The 23,304-nt window shown below is 33.8% G+C and overlaps 1 protein-coding gene across 1 annotated transcript; it reads right to left on the bottom strand.

The window, feature by feature from the left end:
* Positions 1-827: 827 nt before the first annotated feature.
* mfsd8l1 (major facilitator superfamily domain containing 8-like 1) lies at positions 828-22,764 on the bottom strand. Its single transcript, XM_056448334.1, has 12 exons — positions 22,381-22,764; positions 18,680-18,865; positions 18,543-18,605; positions 17,633-17,752; positions 16,644-16,723; positions 14,610-14,916; positions 12,922-12,995; positions 11,928-12,141; positions 9,656-9,778; positions 8,270-8,400; positions 6,078-6,163; positions 828-3,852 (listed from the first exon to the last, which is right to left on the bottom strand). The coding sequence occupies exons 1-11, from the start codon at positions 22,454-22,456 to the stop codon at positions 6,083-6,085; spliced, it is 1,455 nt and encodes a 484-aa protein (XP_056304309.1). The 5' UTR covers positions 22,457-22,764; the 3' UTR covers positions 828-3,852; positions 6,078-6,082.
* Between the last annotated feature and the right edge of the window lie 540 nt (positions 22,765-23,304).

Here is a 23,304-nt window from a genome sequence, read left to right as displayed (position 1 = left end):
ATTAGCAGCAATAATAAAACAATAAAATATATGAAATAAAAATAATAAAACAAAAAAAAACTAAAGTAATAAAGGGGGAAAATAAATAAATAAAAATAACATGCTTTTTTATATATAATATACTTAAAGTAATATATATTTAAATATTATACTGATTATTTTGTATTAGATTTAAATTTTACATTTACTGCCAAACAACAGGGACTAAATACATGAAATAAAATAAACTAAAATAAATAATAATAATAACACAAAAAATTATAGCAATAAAAGGAAAAATATATATAATTTTTTATATATTTTATATAATATACTTAAATAAAACATACTTAAGTATATTTTAATTAATATAAGTATATTTTTAGGTAATATAAGTTTTACAATTACTATACTTAAATAAAATATAAAATAAATAATAATATTAAAAATACTGCAAAGAAAATAATAGCAGGAAAAAGGAAAATATATACTTAATTAAAATGTACTTATTATTATTAATAGGTATTTTTATTAGTTTTACATTTTACATTTACTACCAAACAAAACAACAACAATAAAATAAACATGTCTTTTTTTCTCTTTATAAAACTCATTGTTAGCTTTAGGAGTCCCTAGCTTTTTTCCTTTTGCAATATTTAAACTCCAAACAAAACATTTTAAAAATCGTCCAGTTCACTAAAAGTGTGATAACATCTCTCTCTGACATTAAATGGAAAACTCTGTGTTTTAATTAATCTTTTTTTTTTTACCTAATTTATAATCATTAAAACATTTAAAATAAATAAACAAACATTAAATAAATGAGTAAATAGAAAACAGGAGTAACATTTAACATTTACTGCAGTTTATTTTGAGAAACGGAAGAACAAAATAACGGAAAGCAAAACAACTAAAATACACTAAAATAATGAAACACATCTGGTTTCTGGATGACACAAACTCCGTTATTTCTGGCAGAAAATGTTCACATTATTACCACCACTAATTAAAGACCTTTACGAGATTGAATAAATCATATTTTACAGTATATTAATGCTCCTATTACATAAAATGAAAGTAGAATTAAACTCAGTTGTGAGCCATCAATTCAGGACATTCAAAACACAACCGACACACGTTTACGCTTCAAAAACTAAAGCAAAAGCACATAAATAATCTGCAAATAAACTGAAACTTCTATCATCATTTGTAAATAGATTTAAAGATATTGCTTCCACATATCGCCATCTTTAAATGACACAAATTGATGACACGTATAACACACGTTAAATAAATTCTTTTGTATCCATATTGCTCAATTTGGACAAAAAGTTGCTGCTATAAAATGAGAGGAAAAAAGAAGAAGAAGAAGAAGAAAGACCAATTGAATTTTTGCCTGGATTTACCTGATTTAAGTGTGTGTTTGAGGGAAATGATCGTTTTTATTTTATTTTATAAATGTCTGACAATCCAAGTCTCAAATTAAAATATTGCAGCTTAGAGAATTATTTACTTTAAATGACACTTGACATAAATAAATCTAAATTGGGTGTAAATAACAAACGTTTTCACAATTGTTACGATTGAAAATCAGTGATATTTCACCAAATATAGATATTTTTCACATTTGTTGTGATTATAAATCAGTGATATTTCACCAAATATTGATATTTATTGAACTCTTCAGAAGATAAAACATTGTTTTGTCCACATTCTTGTCTTGATAATTGTACTACAAACAAAAGTAAAACAACACAGACAAAAAAATCCTTTGTAAATAAATTAAATATTATTGCTTCCACAAATCACTGTCTTTAAATCATACTAATTTATGACACGTATGAATATATTACACATGTTAAATGCAGTGTTTCAGATTCTTATGGCCCATTTTGGGCAAAAAAAAAAAAGCTGCTGTTATACAATGAGAGAAGAAAAAAAAGAGACGGCTTGAAAAATGCTGGATATTTTTTCAGGAGTGTGTTTGAGTGAAATGATGTTTTTGTTTTATTTTATAAATGTTAACATCACATCACATTTTAGTCCAAATCTCAAATAAAAAAAATTGACATTTAGAGAATTATATATTTTTAAAGACACTTTAAATAAATAAATCTAAATTTAGTGTTCATAACACACATTTTCACAATTATTATGATTGAAAATCAGAGATATTTCACCAAATACTGATATTTATTGAACTCTTCTGAAGATATAACATTGTTTTCTCAACATTTGTGTCTTGATTTTTGCAGTACAAACAAAAGTAAGGCCATATAAAAAAAATGAATTGTAGATAAATGATAAAATATTGCTTCCACATATCAACATCCTTAAATTACGCTAATTATTACACGCATATTATAGATGTTAAATACATTCTCTCAGATTAATATTGCTCATTTTGGACAAAGAGTTGCTGAAAAAAATAATAATACAATAAAAAACACAGAGCGCTTGAAAAACTCTGGATATTCAAGATTTATGTGTGTGTTTCAATTGAAATTATCTTTATTATTATTATTATTTTATAAATATCTGAAACATTTCTTCTATATCTCAGATATGATATATAATATAAATAACAAATGTTTTATTTGACCCACATATCACCATCTTTAAATTATACTCATTTATGACACATATGTTATATATATTAAATACATTCTTTTAGATCTTGCTCATTTTGGACAAAAAGATGCTGCTGTTAAATGGAAACAAACTATAATCTTGTTCTTTTGAACATAATAATTGACACAGTAATATGTTGTTTAATCAGTGTTCTTTCTCTGACAAATACTGGCATTTTATTTAGTTTTTTTAGGAAACGGAAGGGTTTTTAATATTTCTGCTTGCTGGGTTTTGCTTTATGTGGGTTCGGGACGCCCTCTAGTGTACAGTTGATAAACTGATGTGTTTATACTGCGATTTAATGTCCATGTAGTCTAATTTATTTCACTGTTAGAGTAAGGTAATGCTAAGTGTAATATAATAGTGACCGAATAATATTACTATGACATTAATCAAGACCTATGACTGTAATAAATGAATACAAATTATTATTCTGAAATATTATATAGTTTATAATCTACTCATATTAATTTTGTTTTTGTACTTATCATGTTTACATTTTAATGTAAAGTTTGTATAGTTAAAAAGAAATCCATTTCTTTTTCTAAAACTTTATCAGTTTTTTAATCAGTTAAATGTGTTTGTGAATAGTGTTTTGGTCTTTATATTTGATCATATTCATTTAAAAAAAGCTGTTCAGACATAATAATAATTATTTTTCTGAATGTAGCAATGATTTTTATCAGTATTTGATTTATACAGTATAAGTATCAGTATTTTTTCAAGTCAAAAACTAATTGAAAAAATAATAATAAATAACCAGAGTGACGCTTATCATTTTCCAAAAACACAAGTAATTCAATTCTTTCATTAAATCAGTAACAGCTCCCAATTACATATTGTGTTAAAATTATTGCCTTAATCGCTTTACTGACATAAAAAATCTCACACAAACAGAGTTTGCCCACAGAATATAGCCTGTTCTTCCTTAAAATGTTTACTCTACTGGTATTTCCATAGGAAATATAGTGGAATTGATTAAAAGAGTCTATTGCCCCTGATCCAAATTCTGCACAGTGCAGAAATGATTCGACTATTCTCCTCATTTATTTCTCCTCTCATTGGTCTGTTTTATTCCTCATACCAAGTCCTGAAGTCTCTAAAGCTGTCTGCATCAGCAGTTAATCAGGTCAAACCTATCTGGATCAGCAGTAACACATGTGACTCAGTCAACCCTGAAGAAGTTCCAAATGATTCAAATGAGTCAAACGATTCAGCAAACGGTCCAGATGACAGCAAAACCTACAAAAAGCACAAACAATTGTTAAATAATGAGCTGCTTCATATATATTTAGACCAAAATGATTGTTTAGTTTGAGGAAATTATTTACTTTAAGAAAATACTGCATTCCCTGAAGATATTTTGTATTGTCTTAAAAAAATAATTGATCAAGTTATGAATTATTACATCTTCCCCACTAATTTAATATAAAAAATGTTGTTATTTATAAATATTTTGTACTATATATTGAACATACACTAATGGTCAAAAGTTTGGGGTCAATAGGATTTTTAAATGTTTTAAAATAAGCTTCTCCTGCTCACCAAGGCTACGTTTATTTAATCTAAAATATAGTACAATAATACTAAATAGTGAAATATTGCGCTATAAAATAACTGTTTAAAAGTAGGTTATCATTTAATTGAATCATTTATTCCAGTGATTTAAAGATGAATTTTCAGCTTCATTACTCCAGTCTTCAGAGTCACGTGATCCTTCAGAAATCACTCTAATGTTGGTTACTATTGTTATTATTATTAATGGTAATAGTAATAAAAGCAATAATGACTCGAGTAATAATTTCATTTGAAACTACATACAGTAATTAATAAATAAATATTTAAAAAATATTTAACAATCTTACAATTGTTTGTACATTTATTAAATGCCATCTTGATGAACAGAATAAATTTATTTAAATTATTAAATTAAATAAAAATCAATAAATAAAAAAAAGCTGACCCAAAACCCGACCGGTAGTGTATTTGCATGTATATATATTTTCACATCTGTAAAATCTAAACATGAACTTGACTGTTAAATATGTGATTTGCATATATTAGAATAATTCATGAGGGTTGCAACATGTTATTAAAGAATTGCTAAAAATTTACTGAGATTGTCAGTTGTCACTTTGCAATATTTAATACATTTATTTAATTGAAAACACAAAATGGCATACAGTACACACACACACATGCACACACACACACACACACACACACACACACACACACTAGTTATTAGATGCTGTACAAATGCAATTTACACACAGCCTCTCGCTATGGCCAAAGTGAAAGTAAAATGCAGGTGTCTCCTCCAAGTGGCTATTAATTGCAGCGATCACGGTTGTTCGAAACAACCATAATCAAACTTAAGCCTGTTTCACATCACAAGCGTGAGCACAGCGTGTTTTTTTCGTTAACAGATTAGAGCTTTCATACTGCGTCGCTGAAGCAGCAGTGCCGCAATAGTTTCTGTGCTGGGTTTATTTTTGCCATGCTGCTCACGCTCAAATAAAGTGACAGTGCATTGACTATTTACCAGAGTAAATGTGTGTAAATCTATATTTATTCAGTATTTAAATTAATTACAGTAATATTATTGACTAATATAAAAATGTTCATCTGATTTATGTACAATTCAGTTTGTACAGTAATATTTTCTGTCTTTTAGTAGAGATATTATGAGAGACTTGCTTTGTTGACCAAATAAAGTGAATCTAATTGGATTTGCATTTAAAAAATTCAATACAAGTTAAAAAGAGATTATTTTTGATTTCAAATATTAAGGTTTTAGTTATGATACTCCCAAAATAATTCCGCAGATTTTCACCAAAATTCTCTGCATAAATAGCAAAAAACGTCCACAGATTCCTTCTGGCAGACGCAAGCTGGTGTGAAAGGCAAACGCGTGCTGTTTCTGCTCTCCATATGCGCTGCGCATGCGCTGCTCATGCACTGCTTGCACTTGCGGTGTGAAACAGGCATTAGAGTTATTTAATAATTGAGACTGGCCTATGCACAGTAAGCTACATTTTCCCCCATTTATTTGTGTTTTTGAATAGCATTACGAGAGCTCGATCTTATTAAAAAGTGACTTTTAGTTTAAAGTGCTACATTGTCTGGGTTGGTGTTGTATATTACGCTACATAAACATTATGATAAACTGTTAGTACATTTACTGTTATTTTACAGACTTATTTCTCTATTTATGATTTCTTATGCATTATATTACTCATTCAAACTACTAAAATGTCAATAAAAGTCACTTTGTTAGACTGGAGACTTGAATTTTCAACATCAAAAGTCGACAGAGCCGAGATCAACATCCCATAATGCAACTCACAACCGTAAATAAACTAAAAACACTTGTGAATCACAGAAACTGTTCATTAATAAACATTTCTTACAGTGTATATCCAAATATCAAGTGCGTTAGTGACTGAAACGCTTTAAGTGATTACCTGGGTCAGTCTTCAACTTCAGTTTCGGTTGGGTCATCTATAGTCACAGGCTCCACCAGACGCTCATATGACACCATCATCATCACCTGTACATCAAGCATTCACACAGTTTAACACACACACTGCTAAAACACTTTTCTTTCTTAAAGTTTTTGTCTTGATTCTAGTCTAAATGTCTAAAACAATCTTAAATCAAGAAGCATTTTCTAGTCAACAAAAAATATTGTCTTGTTTTAAAGAAATAATGAGTCAAAATTAAGTGAGTTTTTCCTTAAAACAAGCGGGATTATGTTGCTTACCCCATCATTACTCTGTGATTATTTGGCTTGTTTTAAGCAAAAACTCACTTAATTTTGATTTATTATTTGATTTATTATTTCTATAAATAAGACAATATGTTTTGCTTGTCTAGAAAAAGCTTCCTGGTTTAAGATTTTTCTTAAATATTAGGACTACACCAGAAAAAAACATCCGCAAATTAGCAGTTTTCCCTATTTCGTGATTCATGTTTTCATTTGTCCCCATTTATTTCTGCTTTTGAATTGCATTATTAGAGCAGGACCTTTCTTCCAACAACTTTTAACCTTGAAAAATTAAAAAAACTGACGTTTAAATGCGTTTTTAGTAGTTTAAAGTGATATATTAGCCCCTTTCACATTGTGGGGAAGTTGTAACATTTCTGGTATTTTCCCGGAATGCTGCTCTGTGTAAACGCAGAAGGAAAATTGCCGGAAAGCGTGCGTTCACGTTTAGAATGCGCTGACCAATCAGAACATTCTGACGCATTCACATCTGTGCTGTTTATGAAAATAAAAGCCTTTGAATATTTTCCAGACATATTTAGCTGCTAGATAAGGGGTGTCCAAACTTGATTGCTAGGTTTGTTCAGCTCTGCACACAACACTGTGCCATACATATCAACAGTGGCGCCCCCAGTAGATTTTCTTAGGGGTTGGCCAGAAGATGCCACACCAAATCTTGGGGTGGCACACAAAAAAAATTATGAATTCAGTGTAATGCTAAATTTTTGTTTCTAGTAAATGAAATCATTTGGTTTTACTCATTTAATTAATTACTCTTGAAATATTGCATTTTCTTTCCTTGAAACAATTCAGCAAGTACATGTGAAAGCCAAATAAAAGTCAATATTGAGTTTAAAAACATTTTCAAATATATAAATAACTATTCATTTATTTTTCACATACTTTTTTGTACAGTACAGCGTTGGCCAAGCTACTTGAAAAATGTAGTGAGCTAAGCTATTAGCTACTCTACTTAAAATGTAGCTTAACTACACTAAAAACTACACCCTGGGAAATATAGCAAGCTAAGCTAAAAGCTACTTTGCAATAGAAGCTTAGCTAAATCTAAGCTATTTTTGCAATTTTCATTTTTAAATCGAAGCAACTTAAATTATCATTCATATCTTAGTGATCAATAAAACTGTCATTGAATCATATGAGGCAGAACTGTTCAGGTATTTACTGTAAATAATATTGTACCAAACAGAAACAGATTATAGTATAACAGCAAAAACAAAAAATCCAATAAAACCAGGTGTTACACATTTAAAATACTATAGTAATGTATAGTAAAGGGAAATATTTACGAATAAGCATTAAATTACACTAACTTACATATTGTTATATCATTAATAACTATCATGAAATAATAGTAATTACCGTAGTATACTTTAGCCTTTATTACAATAAACTATATATATATATATATATATATATATATATATATATATATATATATATATATATATATATATATATATATATATATATATATATATATATATATATATATATGATGTCATCAATGACCAATCACAAGCAGACTTCCCTACTTAAAAGGAAGCTGGCTAGCTTGCTTTTTGCTTGCTCACTGTTGTGTGTGTTTGCTGGGTTGCTTGACAGTGTGTTTGCTGGATTGTTTGATGGTGTGTTTTGCTGGATTGTTTGACAGTTTCTTGTGCTATGTGTGCTGTAATCATTTGTGCTGTAATCTATCTTTAAAAGAGTGTTCTAATTATGTTTTCTTTCTGATCACCAGATCCATAACATCAATGGGATTCGAGGACAGGGTAGATGTCCTGTGACCTACATGCTGCTACACATAGAAACAAGACAGAATATTGAAGTAAGAAGAGTATTATGTGTGTGTGTGTGTGTGTGTGGACTCACAGTGAGCAGGGCGAGCAGGCCCATCATGACGCCCAGCATCACATACAGGTTAGAAGTCAGACCGCCGGCCCACAGAGGACCCAGAATAGTGGCCAGTCCTCCCACAGAGCGGCGGATGCCCTGACTGAAGCCTGACAACACAGAACAAGGGTCCGGTTGCATTAAAGTCCAGAAAGTGGAAGTGAAGCAGTCAGTCAACTTTACATCAGCTGAACAGATACAGTGGAAGTAATAGACTGAACACCCAAATTTACCAGATTTACCCAAATGTGTCAGTCTGTGGATGTAAAGCTGGGGCCATGCAAAAATGAATGTAGCGGAAACCATGTAGTGTGCTCCAAAACACTGACAAAACTCACAATTAGGAGAAATAAGCATCCAAAGTTTGCAGTCTGTCACTTCCTCCTAAATGGGTCAACTTTTTTTTTTTTTACATCACCTCATACTTCCGATTCTCATGAAAGCTTCTGATCAATCAAATGCTCTCCTCAGCCTTTTTTTTAAATGCGCAACACAAGTTTTATTAAGGGTTCCTTTAACCAAATAACTAAGGGAATTCTTAGTTTAAAAGCTTTCAGCAACCGAGCCAAGACCTTCATTGCAAACATTGACTTGCAAACCAGAAAAACTAGACACATTAGTTAAGATGAAGACTGAATGCTGCTTGACTTGCCTAGAGGTTGAAAAGAGCTCTTAATGTTTGAAGGAGCGGTCACATATTTCTGTCAAAATGACTGTTATCAATAGTGCAGTCACCCTTTCACCTCCCAAACATTGCCAAAGCACAGTAGATGTGACCATTTCTCCAGCTGTCGAAAACATAATGTTCTCCTAACATTAGTATTTGGTCCACATTTACACCATAAAATAAAAATAAATAAGTGTTACATGTGGTGTCATGGTGGCTCAGTGGTTAGCACTTTCACCTCACAGCAAGAAGGTTGTTGGTTCACGTCCTGGCTGGGCCAGTTGGCATTTCTGTCTGGAGTTTGTATGTTCTCCGCGTGTCGTCGTGGGTTTCCTCGGGGTGCTCCGGTTTCCCCCACAGTCCAAACACATGCGCTATTGGTGAATTGAATAAACTAAATTGGCCGTAGTGTATGTGTGAATGTGAGTGTCTATGGGTGTTTCCCAGAACTGGGTTGCAGCTGGAAGGGCATCCGCTGCATAAAACATATGCTGAAATATTTGCCGGTTCATTCCACAGTGGCGACTCCTGATAAATAATGGACTAAGCCGAAGAAAAATGAATGAATGAATAAATGAAGTGTTATAAGCAAAACTGGCTTCCATACCGCACCCCTTAACTTCAAACATCGACACTTGTCCATCTATACAATCACAACTCAAAATAAATCATCTAATATGACATTTATTTTAACTGACCTTGAGTCTTCTCTGCTGTGATTTTGGAAAAGAGAGACACCTGAGCGACGGCCACAAATGGGAGGCCCAGGACCTGAAGGAAAACACCAATGATGAACTCCGCCAGCCGCCATGCGAATCCACCTGAATCACAGAAACATGCGTGGGTTGTACTGGCTTATACACTATAAAAAGCGATTAGTTGACTTTACTTTAAAAAAGTGAGTAAACCCGTTGCTTTTAAAGCGATTAGTTGACTTTACTGTAAAAAGTGAGTAAACGTGTTGCTTTTAAAGAGATTAGTTGACTTTTCTTAAAAATACGTGAGTAAACTTGTTGCTTTTTAAGCGATTAGTTGACTTTACCTAAAAAAGTGAGTAAACCCAGTGATTAGTTGACCTTACCTTAAAAAAGTGAGTAAAGCCAATACTTTTAAAGCGATTAGTTGACTTTACTGTAAAATTTGAGTAAACCTGTTGCTTTTAAAGAGATTAGTTGACTTTATTTAAAAAAGTGAGTAAATTATTTGCTTTTAAAGCGATTAGTTGGCTTTACTTTAAAAAAGTGAGTAAACGTCTTGCTTTTTAAGCGATTAGTTGATATTAATTTAAATACACGAGTAAACTTGATGCTTTTAAAGCGATTAGTTGACTTTACTGTTAAAAAAAAAGAGTAAACCTGTTGCTTTCAAAGAGATTAGTTGACTTTACTTAAAATAAGTGAATAAACCTGTTGCTTTCAAAGAGTTTAGTTGACTTTACTTAAAATAAGTTAGTAAACTTGTTGCTTTTTAAGTGATTAGTTGATTGTAATTTAAATATGTGAGTACACTTGTTGCTTTTTAAGCGATTAGTTGATTGTAATTTAAATATGTGAGTACACTTGTTGCTTTTTAAGCGATTAGTTGATTGTAATTTAAATATGTGAGTACACTTGTTGCTTTTTAAGCGATTAGTTGATTGTAATTTAAATATGTGAGTACACTTGTTGCTTTTTAAGCGATTAGTTGATTGTAATTTAAATATGTGAGTACACTTGTTGCTTTTAAGCGATTAGTTGACTTTACTGTAAAAAGAGAGTAAACTTGTTGCTTTTAAAGAGATTAGTTGACTTTACTTAAAATAAGTGAAAAACCTGTTGCTTTCAAAGAGATTAGTTGACTTTACTTAAAAAGTGAGTAAACATGTTGCTTTTTAAGCGATTAGTTGATTGTAATTTAAATATGTGAGTACACTTGTTGCTTTTTAAGCGATTAGTTGACTTTAAAAAAAGTGAGTAAACACAAAACTTTTTATAGCGATTAGTTGACTTAAAAAGTGAGTAAACATGTTGCTTTTAAAGAGATTACTTGAGTTTACTTTAAAATATGAGCAAACCTGTTGCTTCCGCTGTAAAGTCTTTTTCTGCCAGAGATACTGTTGCTCTAAAAAAACTACTGTGGGGGAAATAAGTATTGAACACATCACCATTTTTTTGGGTGCTGTTGACTTAATTTTTTTTCAATGGATGTTGGTAGCAGCCAAAGAAATCCATATATGCAAAGAAAACAAATCTAATTAGCTAACGATTTAAGTTATGCGCAATAAAATGAAATGACACAGAGAAAAAGTATTGAACACATGAAGAAAGGAAGGTGTAGAAAGGCAGTGAAAGCCCAGACAGCAGCTGAAATCTCTCAGTAGTTCTTCAGCAACCCTTTGCCCTTTATCAGTGTAAATGAATATCAGCTGCTTCAGTCAAACATCTACATTAGCAGGAGGATGAAGATGAAACCAGGGTGGACATTTCAGTAAGACAATGATCCAAAACATAGCCAAGGAAACTCTCAAATGCTGTCAGAGAAAGAAAATCAAGCTGTAGAATGGCCCAGACTTCATTCTCCATGAGAGGCGTCTTAAAACTGCACCAAAAAAGCCTTTTATATAAAGTATTAAATACATTTCAGTAGTTCAGTACTTTCCCCTTGTGTTTCATTATGGCACAGAACTCATTTTCCAATTTTTTTGTTTTTTGTTTTATTTTTATGTTTGTATTGTTTGGGGTTTCTACCAAAATCTGGTTCAATTCCATGTCAACAGCTCCTTTAGAAATATTATTTCCGGGAAAAAAAACGTGACGTGTTCTATACTTATTTCCACCACTGTAAATAAAAAAGTCGTAAAAAAACTTAAATATATCTTAGGAACGGTATAACATAAAATTTTTGCGGTTTTAAATCACGGTAAACCTTGAAAATTGTGATCGTCCCATGCCTAATAAGTGCAGCACTGAAAGCATGTGAGCATGTGTTTACCCTGTGGATTGGCCAGGAAGATCAGACACCAGACGCAGGAGATGTTGCAGAGGATCAGTCCGACAGCCAGCACCACACGCTCTGCTGCACGCTTACTAAACCAGCGCACAAACAGAAAACCAGCGATCACCTCCACGCCACACACACAGTACATGATGCTGTTCTCCAGCTCGCCAAAGTTGAAGAACTTCTGCGTCAGAGGAGTCACCATAGTCTACAGGGACAAAAAAACAAACATTTACACATTTTTACCACTAAAATTTTACTAAAATTGGACCCCCTACTAATAAAATGGACTTTTCCATGGCTATCAAGTCAATTTTCATGACTTAATGTTTCATATAATGTCTACATATACATGGTAAATAAATAATGCACCATTCAAATTTATTACAGCATATCATAAAACATGCAACAATCTATTTAGTTTACATTTATTTTTATATCTATGTAAAATTTATTTAGATAATGCTATTGAGATGCTAACGATAACGCTAATGAGAGCATGTGAATTCGAAAAGAAGTCAAGACAACTAACCTATACTCAAGTATACAGATATTTCTTAAACAAATTTCCAAAACTTTGTGGGTTTTGGCCTGTAAAATACCATGTCAAAATTCCATGACTTTTTTTCAGATTTTCCATGACCGTAAAATTAGGTTGAGCAAGTGATTATTGGGAGCTTTAAATGTTTAAGTCTTTTAATTTGTTTCAAATCGATTGCTGAACTTAAAAGGAGTGTATGATCAATTATAGCCTTGGATTTCTTATATTAACAAATGTCCTCACAAGCGTAGAAAAATCAGTAAATTGACCGGTAAATTTTGAAAACGGTTTAAAAACCACACAGAATGAAGTATTGTGAAAATGTAAAGATGCAGATTGTTTCGTGTGAGGGTTGTGTTTAGAACTAGGAGTGCAGAATATACAGTTTGTACAGTATAAAAATCATTACGTCCCCATAAAGATAGCTGTACATGTGTGTGTGTTCACCTCCAGTGCGGTCTGATTGAAGAGTGTGATAAACTGAGCAGCTAACAGCACCACCACCTCCTCTCTGAGGAACTCTGAAAGCAGAAACACACACACACATATGTTAAATCAATCTGATTTCTTTCAGAAAGGCTGAAATTTACAGTAGAACAATCCATTTTTGTAAAACAGTTAATAATGAAGTGGTAAAAATAGAGCAAACCGCTTATAAACCAAGATCATTAAGTTCTCCTTTGAGTAAAGCAGATTTGAAAATGAAACAACAAATTATACAGTAATCCTATTAGTATATTAATGAGCCAATTTGCCTGCTTATGATATTAACATGCCACCATGAAGAAACACTATCAGACCAAGAAGAAGACTTAAGACTTAATAGACTTAATAAAGACTTAATAAATAAGAAGATAAATTATTGCGATAACAATATTTCTTACAATATAACATTTGCCTAGAAAAATGTTTTTTTTATTAGCTATGTTTTTTAAATAATTTATTTATTTAATGATATTAAAATAAACAGGTAAAAGATATTTTTCAGATCCACTTAATTCTAATTCAGATAAAAAAACAGTGTCATGGTGCAAACATTTAGTCTTTAAAACACGAATGAATAACATGAATAACTGAAACCTCAGCAGATAGTCTGACTCTGATTGGCTGTTGTCATTGTCCTCTCTTGTCTCAACTCCACCCATAAGTATTTATTTTCAGCTATGGGTTCACCTTTGGGCCACTTCTAACCCTAGCCTTAACCTAAACTCAAACCCTAAACCTAACTATAGCCCTAACTCTAAACCTAGCCCTAGTCCTAACTCTAACTCTAACTCTAAAGGCCCGTTCACACCGGGAGGCTTTTTGCTCGCGTTTTCCGTCAACGTTTAACACCTCGTGACTAAATAAAGGGTGCCAATGTGGTCGTGCACACTAATGTGCTAAACCTAACATTAACTCTAGCCCTAAACGTAACTCTAAACCTAACCTTAAACCTAACCCTAGCCCTGACTCTAACCCTAAACCTAACCCTAGCTCTAACTCTAAACCTAACCCTAGCCTTAAACCCAACTCTAGCCCTAACCCTAACTCTAGCCCTAGCTTTAAACCTAACTCTAGCCCTAACTCTAAAGCTAACCCTAACTCTAGCCCTTACCCTAAACCTAACACTAAACCTAACTCTAGCTGTAAACCTAACCCTAACTTTGGCCCTAACCTTAAACCTAACCTTAACTCTAGTCCTAGCCCTAACCCTGATCACGTGACATGTGATTTCAGCTGAGTGTTCCCTCTATACATAATGTCAAGATCGACTTGGTAAGGGAACGTCGCGACTCGCTTAACAGAAATAAAATGGCACAGATGATGAGTATTGCAGTTATTGCAAGACAAGCATTCGTGGTAAGAAGTTTGTTGCAAGACTCTTAATGAAATCCCTTGAAATCCCTCCACTGGAGAACAATAATAATTTTTCATCGCTAGAGTTGGAGCTGGTGAAGAATAATAATAATAAGAAGTTTGTTGCAACACTCTAAATGAAATCCCTTACCTCGGGATTTTTTTCACCTCTAAGTTAAATCACTTAAGGACTTTTAATGCAACCTGGCAAGACGCAAGACTCGTCCTGACCAGAGTTATAATAATTTCTGAATTTGTCTTTGTTATGATTAAAGTTTGTATTATTAGTGACTGACCTCTGCTGGCACTGAAGCTCTTGAAGACACTGGAGCTGATCTCTTCAGGAGTGGGTGACGGTGGAGGTGAAACATGAGTCAGGTCCCCATTGGCCATCGAGGAGGCTCTGGACTGGATGCTGGTGACTGTCCCATATGAACCGCTCAGCTCGTTGGGGCCGACCAGAGGTTTGGCTTCCTCCTCCTCTTCCTCCTCTTCTATCTGCTCCGGGCTCCTCTGGCTCCTGCGCTCATCTTCTGGAGAGATGTCCCAGTACATGAAGAGCACTACCAGCTGGAGAAGGATCCACAGCAGGCACATAAAGAGCTGAAAAACAGACAACCCACTCATGAGGGACAGTTTGACAGTCTGGTAAAATTAAAACACGTTAGGCCCAATTCCAATTCCACCCTTTAGCCCTTACCCTTACCCCTCGTTTTGTGCGTTCATGTGAAGGGGTAGGGGTGTCCCTATTCTCTTTAGCTTGAAGGCATAGGGCTAAGGGGAAGGACTAGATACCCCTTCAAACAAAGATTTTTCAAGAGCACACTCGAAACCAAGGGGTAAGAAAATTTCCCAGAATACATCAGCTACAACGGCAACATGGCTGCACACGGAAGTCAGGACATGCACAAATTAGTATTTTTTGTCATTATTACAATTTTTTACAACAAACAAGCACATGTTTTAATATATTCATAACCACGCTCGTTCTCGTATGAAGTAAGATCGTGATGACATTTGACGACGTGTGCAGGTGTCGTAGTGGTGTCCCATTTCTTAGAGGTAAAATTTAAAGCCCTTCCCCTTCACACTCTGTTTCAAGGGTCAAGGGCAAGGGTTAGGGGTACAAACATAGAATTGGGATTGGGCCTTAATTTCAGTCTGTTAGTCTTCAGAATATCCATTATGCCGTGTTCAGACTATATGATTTTAACTCCTTGATTTTGACTCGCCGACAGGTTTTGTGAAATCACCAACAAATGCCTGAAATTACAGGCAAACTGGTGCTCGTTTATCTGAGTAACAATCGCACAGTGTGAACTATCATAGACGCGATCTGAGAGAATCACCAATGAGCCGCTGACACCCGTAAGATATTTGGCATGCTAAAAGTCAAAATCATGCCGTGTGAATTGAGTTCTGATTAAAAAAATAACATCAGCGAACATCTACAGCCAATGAGAGAGCAGCATCCACTAGTATGGGTATCTGCAGGCCAGCAGGCGGTTGGGGGGGGGGGGGTAAAGGGCTTCTTTTCGGTATATTTGGACCCTAGAAATAGAGGAAAAACTAGTGTAAATTTGTCCGGAGTACCCATGTCTGTTTGACGTGTCATCTGAAAAATACCACAACGGGGTCGAAGGAGAAAAAAGTTAAAGAGAAATTTCTAATTTCCTTCAAAACCAGGTGAGCAAAATAAGTACATTTTCTACCCCACTAAAGGCCACTAAGCAAAATATATACTACGTGACTTCACGTTGTTTCCCTGTCACTTCTCGCGTGTGTTTGGTTGTGAGACGTAGTTTGTGGACCGAGACAAAGTTGTCGGTGATTCTCCTATCGAAAATTGTGCAGTCTGAACTCGGCATTAGCTAGTGCGCTCCAAAACAGTGACAAAATTTGCATTTAGAAGATATAGACCTAATATAAGCATACAAAGTTAGCAGCTTATCACTGCTGCCTAAATGGATCAACAATTATTTTTCATGTCACCTCATACTTCAGTCTCTCATCAAATCTTCTAGCCAATCAAATGATGTCTTGTATGTGACATGCCCCGCCCCCTTCTTCTCATTTGCTTTTATTTGATGCTCTTGAGCTCAACCACTCTCACTGTGTGGGTGAACAAAATTTTTTAAAAAGGGGAGGGGCTATACTATGCCCCACCCTGTCGTCATGCTTCAGTTGAGATTACGTAAAACATTGAATAAAAAATTGCACATTTCAAAGCACTTCAGGGGGCAGAGGCTTCATGGTGACTTTGTGTATAAGTGCATATGTGGGTCATTTAGGCCGCAACTAATGTGTAGTGTAAAGTGTCAGCGTCTCACCCCGGGAGCGGTGTATTTGTTCACAGTGAACGGTCCCACCTCAAAGTCACAGAGTCTGAGAAATAGGTTAAATCCAGGACCTGGAGGATTTAAACACTCAATTAGGAGAATATATATAGCAGAAATAATTTTTATATACACAACAACCAGTCACACGCATGTGGTCAGTTTGTTTTACCCTGCAAAATGTACAGTAAAAAAACCGGCAGCTGTGGTTGCCAGTATTTTACCGTTAAAAATACGGTACAAATCGTAAAAATAATTTCTCATTTTTACAGTAAACTACTGTATTTTATTAATTTATAGATGTAATATGATCTTTCTGAATGAAATGCCTACTTTACTACATCCAATCAGCTCGCAGTAGAAAATAACAAGCTATGCCCACTGTTTCCTCATTTAATATTTGGTTTCTCTAGGAACTGCGTTACATTACGAAAAGAATAACGATCGCAGCTTCCAGATCACCGGGACTTTAATGATACTCTTAACAATAATTTGACAGAGTAATTAATGAGACATTTTAATAACAAATCCAGTTTGTTCCACTAAAAACGTGATCAGAAAAACATACATGACACATTTATAATCGCTTTATGACAATCACGTTCATGACAGATTTATGACAAGTTTTGTTGTCATGACAACATGACAAACACAACATGACAAAGACAACAACAGGTTGTGACGTATACGTTTATAGCAAGTTGTCATAACAAACAATGCCATCTTTGCATTCAAAGACTTAATAACAGTTGTCATGCATAAAATCTCATTCGCATTCATGACATGATTATAAAGGTTTCATGACAGTCTTGTAAACACCCCTTCAAGTAAAGTGTTACCCATTACAACAACTATCGGTTCACACAGACTTTAAAATCTGCTCAATCTTAACGAGAGTCAGCTTCTGAAATCTTTATTGCATTGTGTGTGTGTTTGTGTGTGTGTGTGTGTGTGTGTGTGTGTAATATTCCTTCAGGACTGACCAATCAGAAGCCCAGCTTGACGGCAGGCCATAACGGCAGCAAAAACCGTGGATCTGTCCTCTGGAGCTGTATTTCTAGTCAAGAAGCCAAAAATTGAAGATCCGGCTCCAGTGCCGATACCTAAAACACATCTGCCTGTTAATCACTAATACAATCAGTAGAAATCACTAATGCACCATAAACAGTTCATCTGAAAGGGACAGTTCGCCCAAAAAAAGGATAATTTACTCACTACAGTTTCTTTTCTTTTCTTTTTTTTACATTACATGAATTTTTTTCCTAACAGAACCTTAATTCTGTATAATATTGAGAGAAATAGAAAATATTGAAAGACAATATTTTGAAAAATGTTATATACTGGTAACCATTGACATATTCAATAGTAGAATATACAAATACTATGGTTACAAAGTCAATGGTTACAGGCTTCCAGCATTCTTTAAAATATCTTCTCTTGTGTTCAACAGTAGAAAGAAACTCATAAAGGTTTGAAACACATAAAGGGTGAGTAAATGATGACCGAATTTTCAGTTTTGGCAGAACTGTCCCCTAAGGTGAGATTGCACTGCTCAGTTTTCATGCACTGCTCAGTTTTAATGCACAGCTCAGTTTTGTCTGTCAGAGACAGTTCACTATAAAAATTTAATTTACTCACAATATACTGCCACTTAAGCGGCTTTATATCTTTATGAGCTTCTTCTGTTAAACACAAAAGAAGACATTTTGAAGAATGCTGAAAACTGGTAACCATTAACTTTAATAGTGGGAAAAACTAATACACTGGATGTCAATTCTAACATTCTTCAAAATATATTCTTTTGTGTTCAACAGAAGAAAGTAAGAGTAAATGATGATAGAATTTTCATGTTTGAGTGAACTATCCCTTTAAGAACATAAGACTGAAACTCACCTGCAACTAAACGACTGCTGAGCAGCAACCATTTGGAGAATCCCATAAAATACATGAAATTACCTGAAAACACACAGAAACAGACGTTACCCACAAGCCATCGACACTGCGAGCTTCTTAATTACACCCAATCTTACCGACGATCTCAAAGATGTTGGCGAACAGGATGATTTTCTTGGTGGTGAGTGTTCGGTCTGACCAGTGTCCGAATAAAGGGCCTGCGAGAAGCCCACTGAAGCTGAATGCTGATAGGCTGAGGCCCAGGAAGTATGGCGCTGCGTTCAGAGTTTGCAGATAACGCCATATTGTGGGCAAAATCACAGCTGAAAGAGATATAAACATCTTTAGGCGACAGGTGACAGGCGATTTTTGGTGAATATTTGGATAAGAAAGCTTTGGCTAATGTGGCTGTGAGCCTAAAGTGGCCCAGAGAAGATGGCAAACATGGGTGAGTATCTCTGGCTAAAGATGGTGTGAGCTGTGGCAAGTTATCCTAAAACATATGATTGAAAAAATCCGTAAATTATAAATTGATTGTAAAACATACGTCACTTTTGGTAAAGATAAAGTACAGTGATCATTTGATAATTATGGGGGTCAAATCATAGGTCTTTGACATGGCAGATATGCGTAGTTTATTCTGGGCCAGAATAAAAACAAACTGTGGTCAGTACTGGTTCATTTGCCTGAATTTTGGCTGATATTACATATTGCTATGGCTTAGTTGTGGCCCAGATCTGGCAAACAGGAGCGGACCGCCCAAGTGCCATCATTCCATGCGGTATGTGGGCCAGTGTCTGGTGTGGGCCAAATTTGAGCCACATGAATTTTGTTAGCTGGGTGCACATTTTTTCAGTATCGCGCAGCCCTGATATATGAATATTCTGGGATATTATCTTGATAGATTAGATTAGAAAGGAATGTCAGTTTATCAGCACAAAACTCCATTGACTTACTATTGTGAAAGAGGAAAAAATCTGAAGAATTTCTAAACACTCTTATAAGCAACAAGTTACAAGTCAATCACTGTTATCAGCAGCATCACGCTGTGTGTTTGTGATGAGTGTGACTCTTATAGGTCAAATAGTAGAGTGCTTTACGTTGAGAAATAACAAAAAATACATATAAATTATAGGGCTGCACAATATATGGTGTCAGCATTAATATTGCAATGTGTGTGTCTGCAGTAGTCACATCACAGGATCAGCAATGTTGAGTTGGGATTATATAAATTGAGAATACATGATATTAGTAGTCATACCAAAGTATACCAATAACAGAATGAAACTTTACCATTTGCATGGGTTTTAAAGGCTTTTCAAGAGAGTTTAAAGCATTCGGGCACAAAAAAAGTATGTGTATGTTCAATAAGGAATTATTTTACCCAATGAATACAACAAAGTGTTATTTTACATTTCATTATTCCACTTCTGTACCTGAAAACAATAAAGCACAATAAAGTTTATTTCACTTTTTTCGTTGCTATATTGCAATTATTCTTGCATGCAATTTGTTTATTATTTTTTATACATGATTCACACTCTTACAAAATCACCCCAATCGATCTAAATGAATCCATCTTGTGAAATTATAGTATTCATATTGTAATAATATAGCGCAGAAAATGAAAATATTGCAATGTTAGATTTTTACAATATCGTGCAGCCCTAATAAAATATTTGTATTGAACATTGCATTACCTTGTACAGTTGGTGCTAAGCATAAATGAGTTCACCACATTTTGAAAATGAACATTTTTATCCATTCCTCAGTGAATATGGTTCATATATTTTGGTGCATTTGAACAAAAAAGATTTAATAAACAGATATATTTATTAAAATAATATTTTAGTCACCGAACATCTTTATAAATAGAGATAATGCATTTGAAATCATGCCAAATATTGCAGAAAAACATTCCAAACTACAACGTTTCAATAAAATTGTATATATTTTTTGTTTCTCTTCACTTTAGCTTTTTTATTTTATTTAATTTTTTTCCCTAACATATACATTATTTTGTTAGAGAAGCTACAGATTTGGCTTCAGCACTGACTAATCTAATGTATATGCACAAATATAATATTGTAAACCATCCAATAGAAAATATTCATTTATATGAGAGTTTGTGAGGGTTGAACACAAATATGCTGAGCAAAGTAAAATAAAATAAAATAATATGGCGGCATGGTGGCTTTGTTGCCTCACAGAAAGAAGGTCGCTGGTTCAAACCCCTGCTGGGCCAGGTGGTGTTTCTGTGTAGAGTTTGCATGTTCTCCCCGTGTTGGCATGGGTTTCCTCCAGGTGCTCTGGTTTCCCCCACAGTCCAAACACATGCGGTACAGGTGAATTAAAAACTAAATTGGCCGTAGTGTATGAGTGTGAATGAGTGTGTATGGATGTTTTCCAGTACTGGGATGCAGTTGGAAGGGCATCAGCTGTGTAAAACATACGCTGGATAAGTTGGCGGTTCATTCCACTGTGGCGACCCCTGATGAACAAAGGGACTAAACCGAAGCAAAATGAATGAATGACATTTTTTGTTGTTTGTTTCATAGCAATGTTACATCACAGTAAAATCAATCTGTACCATGTTAATACTCCAGGACTGTTAGTTCTTAACGCATACAACATTCGTAAGCTATGCTAAATAATTAATATTAATTCAGCACTTTAATAACAGCGTTTAAAACCGTAACGTTACGGTAGATTACTTTATAATTGTTTTGTTGTTTTTCATAGTAACGTTAAATCACAGTAAAATCAATCTGTACCATGTTAATACTTAGTTCTTCAAACCATACATCACTCGTAAGCTGTTAAATCACTATTAATAATTCAGTACTTTATTAAAAGGCTTAAAACACCAAAATACAGATATAACCTCTACTTTACTTTACATAACGTTAATTGTTTTGTTGTTTTTCATAGTAACGTTGCATTACAGTAAAATCAATGCATAATACTCTAGTACTGTTAGCACTTCAAACCATACATCAATCGTAAACTATGTAAATCATTATTAATAATTCAGTACTTTAATAATAGCGCTTAAAACACTGAAATACCGATATAACTCCCAACGTTACTTGATAATTGTTTTGTTGTTTTTCTCAGTAACGTTACATCACAGTAACGTTAAAATCCATTCGTACCATGTTAATACTCTAGTAGCCATTTGTAAGCTATGCAAAATCACTTATTAAATCAGTACTTTAATAACAGCGCTTAAAACACTGAAATACAGGTAAGTTATAACCCCTACTGTAAGTTACTTTCATAGTAACGTTACATCCCAGTAAATCAATCTGTACCATGTTAATACTCTAGTACTTCTAGTTCTTAAAATAATTCACAAGCTATATTAAATCATTACATAATTCAGTACTTTAATAACAGCGCCTAAAACACAGAAACACAGATATTACCCCTAATGTTACTGTAAATTACTTAATAATTGTTTTGCTGTGTTTCTTAGTAACGTTACATCACAGTAACGTTAAAATCCATTCATACCATGTCAATACTCTAGCTGCCAGTCGTAAGCTATGTTAAATCACTTTTATTAATTTAGTACTTTACTAACAGTGCTTAAAAAACTGAAATACAAATATAATCTCTGCTGTAAACTACTTCATAATTGTTTTGTAGTTTTTCAGAGTAACATTACATCACAGTAAAATAAATCCGTAGCATGATAATACTCCAGTACTGTCAGTTCTTAAAGCATACATCATGTTAAATCTCTATTAATAATTCAGTACTTTAATAACAACGCTTAAAACCCTGTTATACAGATATAACCCCTACTGTAAGTAACTTCAGATGCCGAACTCACCATACTCGATGCCGCTCAGTAAGAAAATCAGCCCAATAGTGAAGAAAGTCAGTCTCTTCTTGCGTCTGAAGTCCATTTCACACTTTTTAACACGATTTACAACTCGACACTAAAGATTTCAAGACATTTTTTACAGCTAATGATCAGGACACTGCGACCAATTACTGAAATACGCACAGCATACTGCCTAGTGTACACTACAGACGCGCACTAGAGCCATCAGAGTAGCGGAATGAATTTAGACACCGGACAAATCCGCAGATTAAGTGTTTTCTCCTCACATTTCGGAGGTAAAGTTGATTGTCTGTTTGTTTTTATAAAGTGCTTGCGTCATTTGAACGCAGTGATTTGGACTGTGACTGCGGGGATAAAGGATGCACCTTGAGAGCGTCACCGGGCGTTGCGTCACTACCGGTTTCCCGCGAGTTCATAGTGAAAGGTTTGCAAACCACACTATATTAAATATATTAACACAATCTTACCGTTTTAGATATTACATTTTATACCCACAAAACGAATTACGCCGTTATCTGTTAAATTAATGGTGATAAATAATTTGTACAGTCAAGGAACATTCAATTTCTTGTACTAAAATTGCACCAAAGTATTTATTTTATTTGCTTACAATGTAATGCGACCGTCACAAGAACACATTATACACTGTAATACTTATATATACAGCGAATATTTACATATAAAGTGTTTTATTATATTCTGAATTCATTATATACATTATTAAATATGTTATATACATTATATATTCTGAACTTATTATATTCTGCTTATACAGAAATCAATTATTTGGTACAGTAAATTGAATATCGCTCGACTGTACAAACTATTGAATACCATTAATTTAACAGATTAAAACATATTTCTTTTTCCGTTTTGGGTATAAAATGTAATGTTTAAAATATAATTACA

This window comes from Danio aesculapii, chromosome 22, assembly GCF_903798145.1.
Source record: "Danio aesculapii chromosome 22, fDanAes4.1, whole genome shotgun sequence".
Taxonomy (NCBI): domain Eukaryota; kingdom Metazoa; phylum Chordata; class Actinopteri; order Cypriniformes; family Danionidae; genus Danio; species Danio aesculapii.
This window is presented reverse-complemented; position numbering and strand designations above follow the sequence as displayed.